The sequence below is a fragment of the Bacillus rossius genome, chromosome 12, assembly GCF_032445375.1.
Source record: "Bacillus rossius redtenbacheri isolate Brsri chromosome 12, Brsri_v3, whole genome shotgun sequence".
NCBI lineage: Eukaryota > Metazoa > Arthropoda > Insecta > Phasmatodea > Bacillidae > Bacillus > Bacillus rossius.
Genome location: NC_086339.1, coordinates 12,955,914 through 12,967,914, shown reverse-complemented (window position 1 = coordinate 12,967,914; position 12,001 = coordinate 12,955,914). Strand labels below are relative to the sequence as shown.

The following is a 12,001-nucleotide window of genomic DNA, read 5'->3' as shown; positions in this document are numbered from 1 at the left end:
AACACCGAAAATCAAGTCAAAACACCATATAACAAACAACGAAATGCAAGTTAATTCACCATAAAGCATCAAAATGCAACAAAAAATCATTAAATTAATCATCATATTTAATCATAACTCAAATAAGATTAAAAAATTTAAATCTTTTAATACCTATACTGAATTCAATGAATGTAAATTATTTAGCACAGAGTTAGTACCAAAATGTATGTAGGGTACTAAATATTGGAAAAAAATTTACTTTTTTTATATTGCAACTGTTATTAGTAATTATTTTTTACATTATGACAGTGGAACATTTTTCCAAGGCACATATACTTTCTTTGACACACTTATTACAAATTATTATATAATAAAAGTCCATCATGTATCAGTCAAAATGACACTTTTTTGGTAAAGAAAGTATCATTGAACAATTAAGTGTCACTTTTGTTGAAAATGGTGCTATCTTTATGAATAAATCTCCTTTTTTAAAAACAAAATTTACCCAAATATAAACCATAAAATCTTGCCTCTAAGTATTAGTATTTAGGTGTCAGTAACATTTTTTTTTATTCTGTCTGTTTATCATTGCAAATAGGAACATGGTATGAACTGATTCCACTGAAAGGCAGAAAACCGAAACTTGTTTACCGTAATCGCTCGCGTAATGTCCGCAGTAATTTGACCACATTTTTGGCCAAAAAAATGGGGTGCGGACATTATGCGAGGAAAAATACAAAAATACAAAATTTTGTGTTCTATTCAAGTCGTGCATCTTTGTTCTAATGATGAAGGCGGGGGAGGCAGCGACGCGGCAGAAGGAAGAGAGGGGCAACGACTCCGCAGGGGGGTGAGGCAGGGGCAGCGCTGTGGCAGGAGCGGAGAGAGGCAGAGGCGTGGCTTAACCTCCATCCTGCCAGCTATCCAGCCAACCAGACAAAGGAGTGTTAGGGCCGAATTCAGAGAGCTATTTCGACGGTCATCCACACACCGAAAGGCTTTTCCATTGAAGCTGCTCGGCAGACGTTTTTCAGTGGTTGGTTGACTGCTGGATAAGGAGAGCCAACCACTTGAAAGTGAATGTGGTCTGAAGCTCATTCGAATGCCTGTTCAGTTGAAAAATCGGCGGAGCAGTTGATGGTTTTAATATATAATTCCCACATAAAAACGTGTTCTCATGTATGTTTGTAATTGTTTAAAACATTTTTGTCATATGGCAGATATGTAAAATATATTTTGGAATTAAATATGCGTTTTCAAAAAAATAGTTTCGCCCGCAAAGTGTGCATCAGACACGTGTTTTGTAGCGATGGCAGAAGATTTGGATGAATTTCCAAATCACATTGACGAGGTTTTTGAATTTTTTGATGATCTTAAAAATGAAAATCCAGTTCCGCGAAGGTATATAAGAAATTTAGCAGATTCGTTTGATTTTTGTCGGGATCAAGAGTTCGAAACACAATTTTTTTTCTCTGTAAGAAACTGCATCTGTTTTTTTTTGTTTTGTTTTCGATTATGGTTTTGTGCTTTCTCACGAGATCAAAAATAATCACTTTTTCATCTGGAGAAAACACTATAATTTTAGGCAACGTATCCAATCTTAAGAAAATTTCTCAACCTCGTGTAGGGTTACCAGACGTCCAGCAAAAGGAGGACATGTCCTCCTTTTTACGTATTTTTTTGCGTCCGGCCGGATTTTCCTTAATGCTCCAAAATTTCCGGCTTTTTTATAAAGTGAGATAATTCCTGCAGTTACACTATGGGCAAAGCGCGCGCTGTCCGCAGAGTCATCCCACTAGTAAGTAGTACTATGACAGCTTGACAGGTAGCAGCACAGGCAGAAGCACGTGTTTTTAATATGCTGTATATGCGTAGTTTGTTTGATTCTTTATACTGAAACTGTATTAAATGCCAAAACATTGTAAAATATCGTACTCCATTGTAATTAATTCATGACTTTTTTAAAAAATATATATATTGTCCTCCTTTTGCGAGATGAATGTCGTCCTTTTTTATTATCAGTGTCTGGTAACCCTAACCTCGTGTCCAATCCAAACAAAATATTATTTTCAGCGGGAGAGGAAACAAAAGACAATCGAAATGAAATAGGGCGCTTTTCCACACACACTCCAAGTACTTGATCTAAGAAAATTTTTGTGCCATGTTGCCAGATCTTCACTGAAAGTGGATGGGAACAAGCTGTCAGCTGGCAGTCATTCGAAAGGCGTTTTTGAAGTATGAGAGGTGGAGTCTGCCAGATGAATGAGAGTTGGATGCGCTTTCGAAGGTCAACTCTGAATTCGGGCCTTAGAATCCTTGACCCACTTCCCTTCCTCCTTCACTTCCCCTCTTCTTCGCCGACAACACTCCACATCAACACGGCAGCGCACGAGTTCAGCTTTCTTTATCTTTATGTCGTTTGAGATAGGACTAACTGCTTACGTCTGGCATGCCTCACGACGGTCCTACTGAGAACGGACACTTACAAAATCACCTCCCGCCGCTCACAATACATGGCTTGTTGTTTGATGCATGCCAAGCTGCCCTGCCCTCAGATAAACACGTTTTTAAATTTTTCTCAAAAATGTTTACACGGGCGGGGCCTTTGACCGTGCTTTGTTCAGTTCAACGAATTTCCCCACCCTTTCAGAACAGGAGAGAAAGGACAGCTCAAGGTCACGACTTTGTTTACAGAGTCGTCAACTTTCCATTCGTACTGCGTCCTTTAGGGGTGGCCAAAGTTGTGTTGCCCGCCGTAGACGACTGGTGCGGACATTATGCGAATTTTTAATTTTTTCTTTTAAGGGTATATAAATAAAGGGTGCGGACATTATGCGAGGGCGGACATTACGCGAGTGAATACGGTATGTTTTTATACAGTATATTACCTCTCTTGCAATGGCAGAGAACTTGAGGACATTCATGGTCTCGTCATACAGGTACGGGTCCAAGTTGACGTTGACGATGATCGACACACAGCCCTTCCTCTGAAGTGGCTCTTTGAACAGCCGGGTCAGTTTGGAGTCCCTGAACGGAACTGGCAGCTTCTCTTTCAGCTGCTGGTTGGCTCTGGACACCCATTACATTTTCGCATCAGTTGCAGGGTTACCTATTCCTACATCCATAACCCTGTGCACAAGATCTTGTGTGGTTGATGAGAATTTTGTACCATTCACTTAATGTTTGTGAAGGGTGAAAATTAATTAAATAATGCTTATAACAGACACAAAAATTAAAAAGAATAAATTATTATTAAAGATGATGGAAAATCGTTTACGTGATATAGCTGTGAATAAATGTGATAAAAAGGTTTATTGGTGACATGGCTCGATAATATCACTAACAAGCAAATTTTCGCAAGACAGTCATTTTCACCCTTGTTTCATTATTGAAGCATTGTTTATTTGGAACTTTGAAACCATGGCCATAGATAAAAATTAAATGTGTACACAGTAAAAGCTATGCCCTCTTCTGTGAATGACATATTGATTGTTTCAGAATGATGAGAAAAGTTTTGCATTTCTGTTACATGTAAATATACATGATGTTTACATTGATAAGAAAATGGGCATGGCTTCACTTTCAGGTAGAGCTGGACAGGATAGTGAATTTTGGTTCAGGAAATTTTCAGGCAGGAAAAAAAATAACCAGGAAACTGGATGGGATTGGGAATTATTTGACGTAATAAATTTCAAATATAGACCTATTATTTCAAAGGAAAAATGTTGTCCTATTTATTGTATAGGCCCAAATCTAGTCATTATACAGTGATAGAGGCTTTAACTTTGCCAGACCCTGCAATAACCAGCTTTTATGAGTATGTATATTTTAGATGAATAAATATTGTGTTGGTTTTTTTTATATTACAACTATTATTAGTAACTAATTTTTTCATTGAGTATGAGTATTTTTTTAGATGAATGATTTGTCATTCAGAGAGATCATCTGGTTATGTATTTAAGTTCAAGATCACAAGGAGTAAGGACCTAGTTTCGCAATTATATTAAATGTTTCGAATATTCTTGTAATTCATTTTGATATTCAATTATTTTATTTACAAAAGCGTTTCAACAATATTTTTTAACTTTTTAACTTTTTTGGCTATGTTAGTGTTAATGTAAATGTGATATTCAATGTTTTGTTTCATTTGATTTAAATGTTCATTTTATATTTAAAATCACAGTATTTTTGTTACTTTACAGAACTTAGTATATTGCCAGACGCTGTGGCGTCAAAGTGTTTGAATATATTTTAATGCATCCAGTGTTACACACACACACAGGCGTTAGCCAAAACCATGGGAAAGCTCTTTGACCGGGAAATCACAGAATAGTTGTAAGAATAATAATTTTAGCCAATAAGAAGGCAGTTTTGACAGAGTTGGTATGGAAAGGCAAGATGTACAAATATGTACCTCAACAAAGTTTTCTTTACCTTATACTAGTAAGACATCTCCCAAGCACCAAAAGAGATGTGTTAATGTTTTGAGACTCTTTCATTCTTTCTCCACAGTTAAGAGTCTTTTTAGCACGCTCGCTGCCTGCCAAATCGCAGAATGAAAACCTGCAAAGAGAAAATGAATCTCCAAAATGATACACCTTCAAGTAATAAACTCACAGCTGAACAAATAACTTCTGGAATCAAGTAATATCATTGACAAATTTTGTAAAACATGTCAAAAATTAAATTTTACAACTTGCTAATTTTTACATTACAATGTAGGTATATTTTTCAAACAAATAAATACTTTAAGATTTATTTTTAATGTTTTGAGTAATTGTCTCCTAGATAAGCTTATTACAAATAATTATTTACTAATAGTGCACAATAACACTGTTTTGGTAACATAAGTATCATAAAAAAATTCAACTATTGTATTTGATCTATAAAATTGTATCTTCATAAATAAATAATTCATAAAAAAAAATACAACACCAAAACTAACTAACTAACTAAATAACAGGCAAATCTAATAACTAATTCCAATCATGCAAAATGTACACAGTGGAAAACTGTCACAGTTTAATTTTTGTGTAGCAGAAGTAGTTGAGTCTAACACAATATTACAACCAACAAATATTTGATATTCAAGAATATAAAGCATATTCTCATTTTTACACATTTCAAGGGACCAGGACCAAAATATGAAAAACCAGGAAAACATAAAAGTACCGTGTTATCTCAAATAATCGTCGCCAATTTTATTCTAAAATCAAGTTTGAAAAGTAGGGGTGCGATGATTATGCGGGAAAATTTTTTTTTGGTAAGTTTATTTAAAAAGGGAAGTATAAAAGAGCACGCCAAACAATTTAAATTAATAAGTCATAACAACAAAAATCTTTCTTCAACTTTAAATAGAAAAACATCTGTGATCCAAATGTAAGCCGAATGAACGCGTAACTACCGTAGTACACAACACGAAAGAATGCGGGCTATCAAATGTAGTTAACTCAGCAGCTGATAAAGTGCACGCGTTGTATGCAATCGGCGAGATATCGATATTCAGCTACGTGTGTGCGCACTATACAGGAAGCGACACAACCAAATAGAGAGCATGCGTTGCATGCACTCGGCGAGATATCGATATTCTGCTATGTGTGCATGCGCTATACGGAATGCAACATAACCACACATTAACACATTAATGATTGCAACGTGAGCTGGCTACAGTTTTGTACGCGGTACACCGCGACGACGCTGACAAACAGATGAAGGTTAAAACGTTTAAAAAGTCTTTAAAAGATAATTTACACGTCAGACAACTTTGTATTTCCGTTAATTAAATAAGTGGTAATGTCTGAATAAATATTGGATTTCTATTTTAAAAAACATTGTTTTATACTGAAAAAATACCCACACAAAGCGCTCGGAATCTAATAGCAGGACCAAAAACATTATGTAACCCTTACGCGAGAAGTTTTTTTGATCCAAATTTTGACGTCCTAAAATATGGGTGCGACGATCACACGAGTGCGACCATTATACGATAAAAGAGGGTAGTAGGGAAGTATTAAAATTTTCTTTACTGTCTCACTATAATAGAAACAATACAAAAGTATACACCACACTAAAAAAAATGTTGGATGGTTACGATTTTATAAATAACTAAAACTTTCATCTTACATGGAGAAAACAATAATTCCATCCACTCTCACAGTAAGTAGATTTTTTATAGGGAATAATTCTATTAAATGAACACGCTTCTTTCAAAATTATTGTTTACATTTAGGAACCAAAAAAGTTAAAAATGTTTCCGTTACAATGTTTGAAAATTTAGTGCTGCCAACCGACTTTCCAAAATAATTCTAATGTGGTTAAATTGGCATCGCCAAACATGTACAAATATGCCATATTTACACAAATTTCATAAGTTGTTTTAAAACTTACTTTAATAAAGGCACAGTAATCCACTGTTTATATCAAACCACATATACAACTTTTATTTTCATGCATAATAAATTAAAGTTATAAGGAGAGAGATATCAAACAGAACTTAATTTTCGTGTTCATGTCACCAGTTTTGGTTCATGGTCGTAGGGTTTACCGTGGCACGTGACACAAAAGAAAATGTAGGTGTTTTACAACGGCAAACGAAGCTGTCGTGACCACATGTACACACAGTAACATAAAATAAATCATCTTTATTCTATTCACTTTCAGCTATTATTGTTGCATCTAAATTTTTCTAATGGTTTGCTATAACATACAATACTGTTGCAACGTAAATTGGGGAAAATGCTTTTGTATAAACCGAGAAAGTAATGCAATAATACTATGGGGAAAAATACATTAACCACAGGAATTCGAAAATCCCACGTACGTAAAAATGATTTTCTACTGTAAAACATGATTTGTGACGTGCACAGCGACCGACTACCATCCCTCATCCCCTTTTACAAGCACGTCTTACAGCTGCTGTGTGGTCACCTGTTACCCTCAGCGCCTGTGCGTTAGAGACAAAACTTTAAATAAAATATCATTAGTTTGTAGTAAAGGTTGCACACTTACGTGCTAATCTTATGGCGACTGAAGTTGCCTGTGCACTTTACAAGCTTTACGTCGAAGATGCAGTGCGACCGACTGGAAACGCTGTTCAGCTCTGTGCCAGCGATGCGAAGGTTATGCTGCCCGAACAGCATTATGCAGTATGCCTCGTATCCAGAAGTTACCTGGAAGTGCTGCAGGTCTGGGAACACCACCACACCAAAACTATTTCTCACAAATTAAAAAAAAAAAAATACGTTTGGACACAAGTCGCATTACAAAAACCTTTTGAGGAAAGACAAGTGGTGATTGTGTACGGTGCCAGTTCACCGACATTTAGAGGGAGAGAGAGCCATAAACACTGCTGCATGGCCACGCATGCACACACACACCACTTTCTCACTCACTGGCTGGTTTATTTATAGATTTTCCCTCTTGCCAAACGCCAGCATGGCGGCAGAAAGCATGTTGTTTAATGTTGGCAGCCGTGTACCCCAGCGGTTACCAGTTTGTTTCGGCCAGGGAACCCTAAATGATCGACTTTCTTTTGGCGGAACCCCAACTCCTTCACAGAAAGTTATCTGACAATAATTTTAGACATTCAAACCAAATTTATTTTATTTACACCTTATTGTTGAAGACCCCTGATACCTACAGGTAATTGTACATGTATGTATTATGTACATGTAAAAAAAAAAAAACCTCCCTCCGCCACCCTTGTTTGTGCATGTAACCAAAGGTATGTGTGTAAAATTCATCGTATTTTTCTGGACAATATTTCAAGAGCAGCGATGTGTTTCCATGTAGAAAATACTGGAGGTAGTTCAAGTAGACGCCCTAACTGCCTCTATGTTTTCACGAGTTCACAATTTTAGGTCGCCCAGCTGGTTTTTTTAAGGAACTGCAGATCCAGTTGTCCTTACATTACTGATCCATTTCCGAATTAGTGTCAGGAACACTGTCGTTATGATATAAATTGAACAGCCTGTGAAAGGGCTCCTGCATTGCCATTACACTTTCCTCGTTCTTAAAAATGGTATCCAAAACAAAGTCCCACTGTTTACCTGTCCACCGCATGGTGACTACTAAAACATGTTATCATCCAACCTAACGGCACCTGTCCCACCCCTCTACCTAATCTGGAACCCCTCCAGTTAATTTATCGAACTAAGGACTGCATCCTACCCCAACCTGTAGAAATTAATAACATTTCCTCCAAATCTCTTTTGTCAAAAATCAAATCTTACAAATAGTAAAGATTTGATTGCTTTTGATTTCAATGTGCCTAATCCTAATTGTACGTGTTATTTTACCACTGAGTACCTTTGATGTAGGTGTTCCCAAAAGAGTCCAGCCCCAGCTGCAGAGGCGTCCGGCGCCAGCTGTAGGCCTGGCGCGGGTTCGACAGCTGCAGAAGGTCGTAGATGTTCTCGTTGTAGATCTCTGCGAAGGACACGTACACGAGGTACTGCGCATCCTCGTCCAGCTTCGACGGGATCGTGTCCGACAACAGGTCCTGCCGGATGTGGGCCTCCATGTCTTGGAACATGGCCGACACGTCTGGGCACACACGGACAACACTTTAAGACAACACGACAACACATCAACAATACGACTAACCGTGACAGAAACTACTGTGTCATCAAGTCATTTACACACCATTACATGTAATTATTACTGCACTGTCAGGATGTCTACAAATATGTGATCATATTTCAAATATTACAAAAAAAAAAAATTAATATTTTTACAAGACAGATTTATTTTTATAGATATATAATAAGCAAAAAAAAAATATTATATGTAATACATCTACAACTATTTTCACAATCATGAATATTTCTATGATGGAATGCTAATATGTTTTCAGAGATAATTTCCTCATAGTGAGAGTTAAAGTCTCCCAATATTTACATTAAATGTGAGACTATAAACTGAAAAGTCATCAAAAAACAAAATTTAATTTTTAAACTATTTAGGATGGCCATAGTTTAGATTAAAAGAGCTCATAGTTACATATTTAAACCTAGTTATTCACACCTTTTCCATTGTTAATGGCTGCTAGTTAAGGTCAGAGCACAGCTTCACAGTAAATTCACTCAGCCTAACATTGAACAAAATTTGGTAAAACAGCATGGCCAAGCAACATCATCATAAACATAAGCTATTAACAATTTGATTTATACTAATTAAATTTTGAAAACTTTACTGCTAGTGTGTAACACAGTCAACTGGAATTCAAACATATTTTTCATCCCCAGTATTAGGCACACACAGGTAGAGCACGGAATTGTCACATCTAAACATAAAGTATGTGACCAAAATCAACTCAAATTCCCAACTAATACAACAAAAAGTCAAACAGAAAATAAAATATACCATAAAATAGTTTTGAATAAATATTATGTAAAATAAACAGCAGGTGGTCTATACTTAAGCACAATTACAAAGAATAACTTTTCATTACTCACCAGAAGACGTATCTGAATGCAGAGACAAGGTACTGGTCAACTTGCGATCAGAAGGCTGGAAAAAAAAGTTAGTACTTTCAGCTTCAATAATTAGTTATTACATGAAAACAGTTAATTATTTTGCCACATTATTTCAGATGTTTTGAATTATTTTATCAGCAGTTGGAATTTTACTGTCACAACATCAATTCAGACAAGCAAGCCTAAAAACATGATTTATTGCATCTGCAACCTTTTAGCCACAAGTTTATTTCCTGAGTACATAAAATACTTGAAGCCTATGTGCAGAGTAACGGTAATTGATAAGTATCCAAATACAGAGAGAAGTAAAAAAATAAAATTTCAATAAGTACCATAATTTGGTGTGTTAAAAGTCTAAAACATTAGTGAAAAGTAAAAAAAAATTGTGAACTAATCTTTCAGTACTCACCAGTGATTTGTACTCATCTAACCTCAGTAAGGAAATTTGTGTGTTTTCTCATGTTGCAAATAATAAACTTATCATGTACAGAACTTTGGCACGAAATTTAACATTGAATTCTTTAAAAAAAGTGCAAAGCATTTTAAATATATAATTCCCCCCCACCTCCCTTTAAAATTCTAACTATAATTCTGTTTGACAAGAAAGATGGTACTATTTGTTTCTCAAGGCTAGCCTAACAGCAGTAGTACCCAATATGTTGCATGCACCCCTACATTTAAAACTTTATTTCAGCATACAATGTGCAAAGATTATGTAATAAAAAATGGTAATTTTAAATTTATGACTTTTATTCAAGATTATCTCCCTTAAATATAAAGTTCATTTTTTAAAAAAAGTTGGTTTCAAAAAAATTTCCATTTTAAGCATAATCTAGCAACTTGTTTTTCTTGAATATGATTATTTTTTAATTTTGTCATTTTATTATTTTAATTTTTAAATTTGTAACATGCCCACCAAGTCAAAAGACTTTTTAATGGTGGGCACAACACGTAAGGACAAATACATAGTAATCACTGCGAAGGTATGGACTACTATTGTCTGTACAATAGCAGGCAGAACATACTCAGATGATGTTATTGCTTATTTCTAAATACCAAAAATACTTATATGAACATAAAACTAAGTAGGTACCTATGTTGAATATCAAAAAATATAATATTAAAGAACTAAAGTGAATAAAAATTAGAAAGACAATAAGTGCATAACTGACGACTAATGGCAAAAGGTTAATTAAAAGTATGATCAAAATATGATAAAATGAAATGTCAAGTTTATTAAAATTGGAAATGTATGTATAAATTAGAAAATAACATTTTTTTTCCTTCAAAAATTTTCTATTTACTCATGTTTTTTTTTTTTAATTTCATTCAATGTGCATAAATTATAACCTTACCAAAACGAAAAATGTACACAAACAGAACTCTGTAGTAGCTTCCTTTTCTTCTGCCATTTTCTGTTTAGAAACTAATGTCCTAATTTCAATAAAGCAATACATAGTACTTTCTAACATCAAGTCACAAATTATTTAAAAATGGAATTTAACTATGTACATGTGAAATATGTAACAGCTCGTGATGTAAACAAAAACAATTACCTCCACCCACTGATATAAATTAGACGTCAGCCATTTTACTAAATAATCAAAGATAAAGTTATATTTGTGTAACACTTTTGTGAGATTGCTGCTGTAGTATAAAAAAATGTAAAAATGAACTATTAAAATATATTATTTTAATAGTTTGTCTGCTGTATTACAAATTTCTGACGTACAGTATACCATTTCAAAATGGTTTTGTTTCCAGCGTTTTGAAACATAAATACAGAAAAAAAAAAAAAGTTTTATTTTTTTTGGGCAGTGTAATAATGTAAAAATTAACTGAACTTAAACGAAACTGCGCAAATCTAAGCATGAGATTACGTTGGGAAGTGTTTGAAAGATAACAGTGTGTGATGACATGCCTATCACACACTCGGTCTCTCGAGGAGAGCGGGACGCACCTTGTACTGCTCCAGGCAGGTGTCGAGCATGAGGCGCTTGTAGTTGAGCAGCACGGTGGTGCCGGCCTCGCTGAGCTGCTCCAGGTGGGAGCTGTGCACCAGCATGAGGCTCGGCTCGTCCAGCACCCGCGGCCCCAGGCTCGAGAACACGTACTCCAGGGCCCGCGGGATGATCCCGGGATTCCTGGCGTCACCTGCGGCAAGACAACCACCACTTTATCACTCACAAATACATACTTAGTGAACCAATCTTTGGAATGTCTCAAAAATCTTTTAAAAATTTTTTTTTACAATTTTTTTTATCAAAGGGCGATTTTTTTAAATTTACAATCGTAACTAAAACCAAAACATGAGCAAATGCAATACAAAAAATTTTCTACAACTCACAGACGTGTACAGAATTTTTAAGACCTAAAAACGCTTAATCATTTTCAGAGATAATTACAACACACGACTATAAAATGAAGTGAGGCATCAAAAAAACAAAATTTAAGTTACCAAAAGGATGCAAGAAATTAAAGTTTCGTAACTTTTGGCAGCTTCTTGTTTAGGGACTTCTTTGTGACATTAGGGACTTATGCGA

At 35.3% G+C, this 12,001-nt stretch overlaps 1 protein-coding gene across 2 annotated transcripts in view; it reads right to left on the bottom strand.

Annotated features, from left to right (window-relative positions):
* The window catches only part of LOC134537550 (kinesin-like protein KIF20A), a 57,197-nt gene that overhangs the window by 40,861 nt on the left and 4,335 nt on the right, over positions 1-12,001 (bottom strand). For both annotated transcript variants that reach the window (XM_063378111.1, XM_063378110.1), the window contains exons 5-10: positions 11,419-11,612; positions 9,438-9,492; positions 8,290-8,526; positions 6,991-7,168; positions 4,417-4,545; positions 2,871-3,051 (exon numbers count right to left, since the gene is read on the bottom strand). In XM_063378111.1, coding sequence (XP_063234181.1) covers positions 2,871-3,051; positions 4,417-4,545; positions 6,991-7,168; positions 8,290-8,526; positions 9,438-9,492; positions 11,419-11,612 — 974 coding nt within the window. The remainder of the gene's footprint in view (positions 1-2,870; positions 3,052-4,416; positions 4,546-6,990; positions 7,169-8,289; positions 8,527-9,437; positions 9,493-11,418; positions 11,613-12,001) is intronic.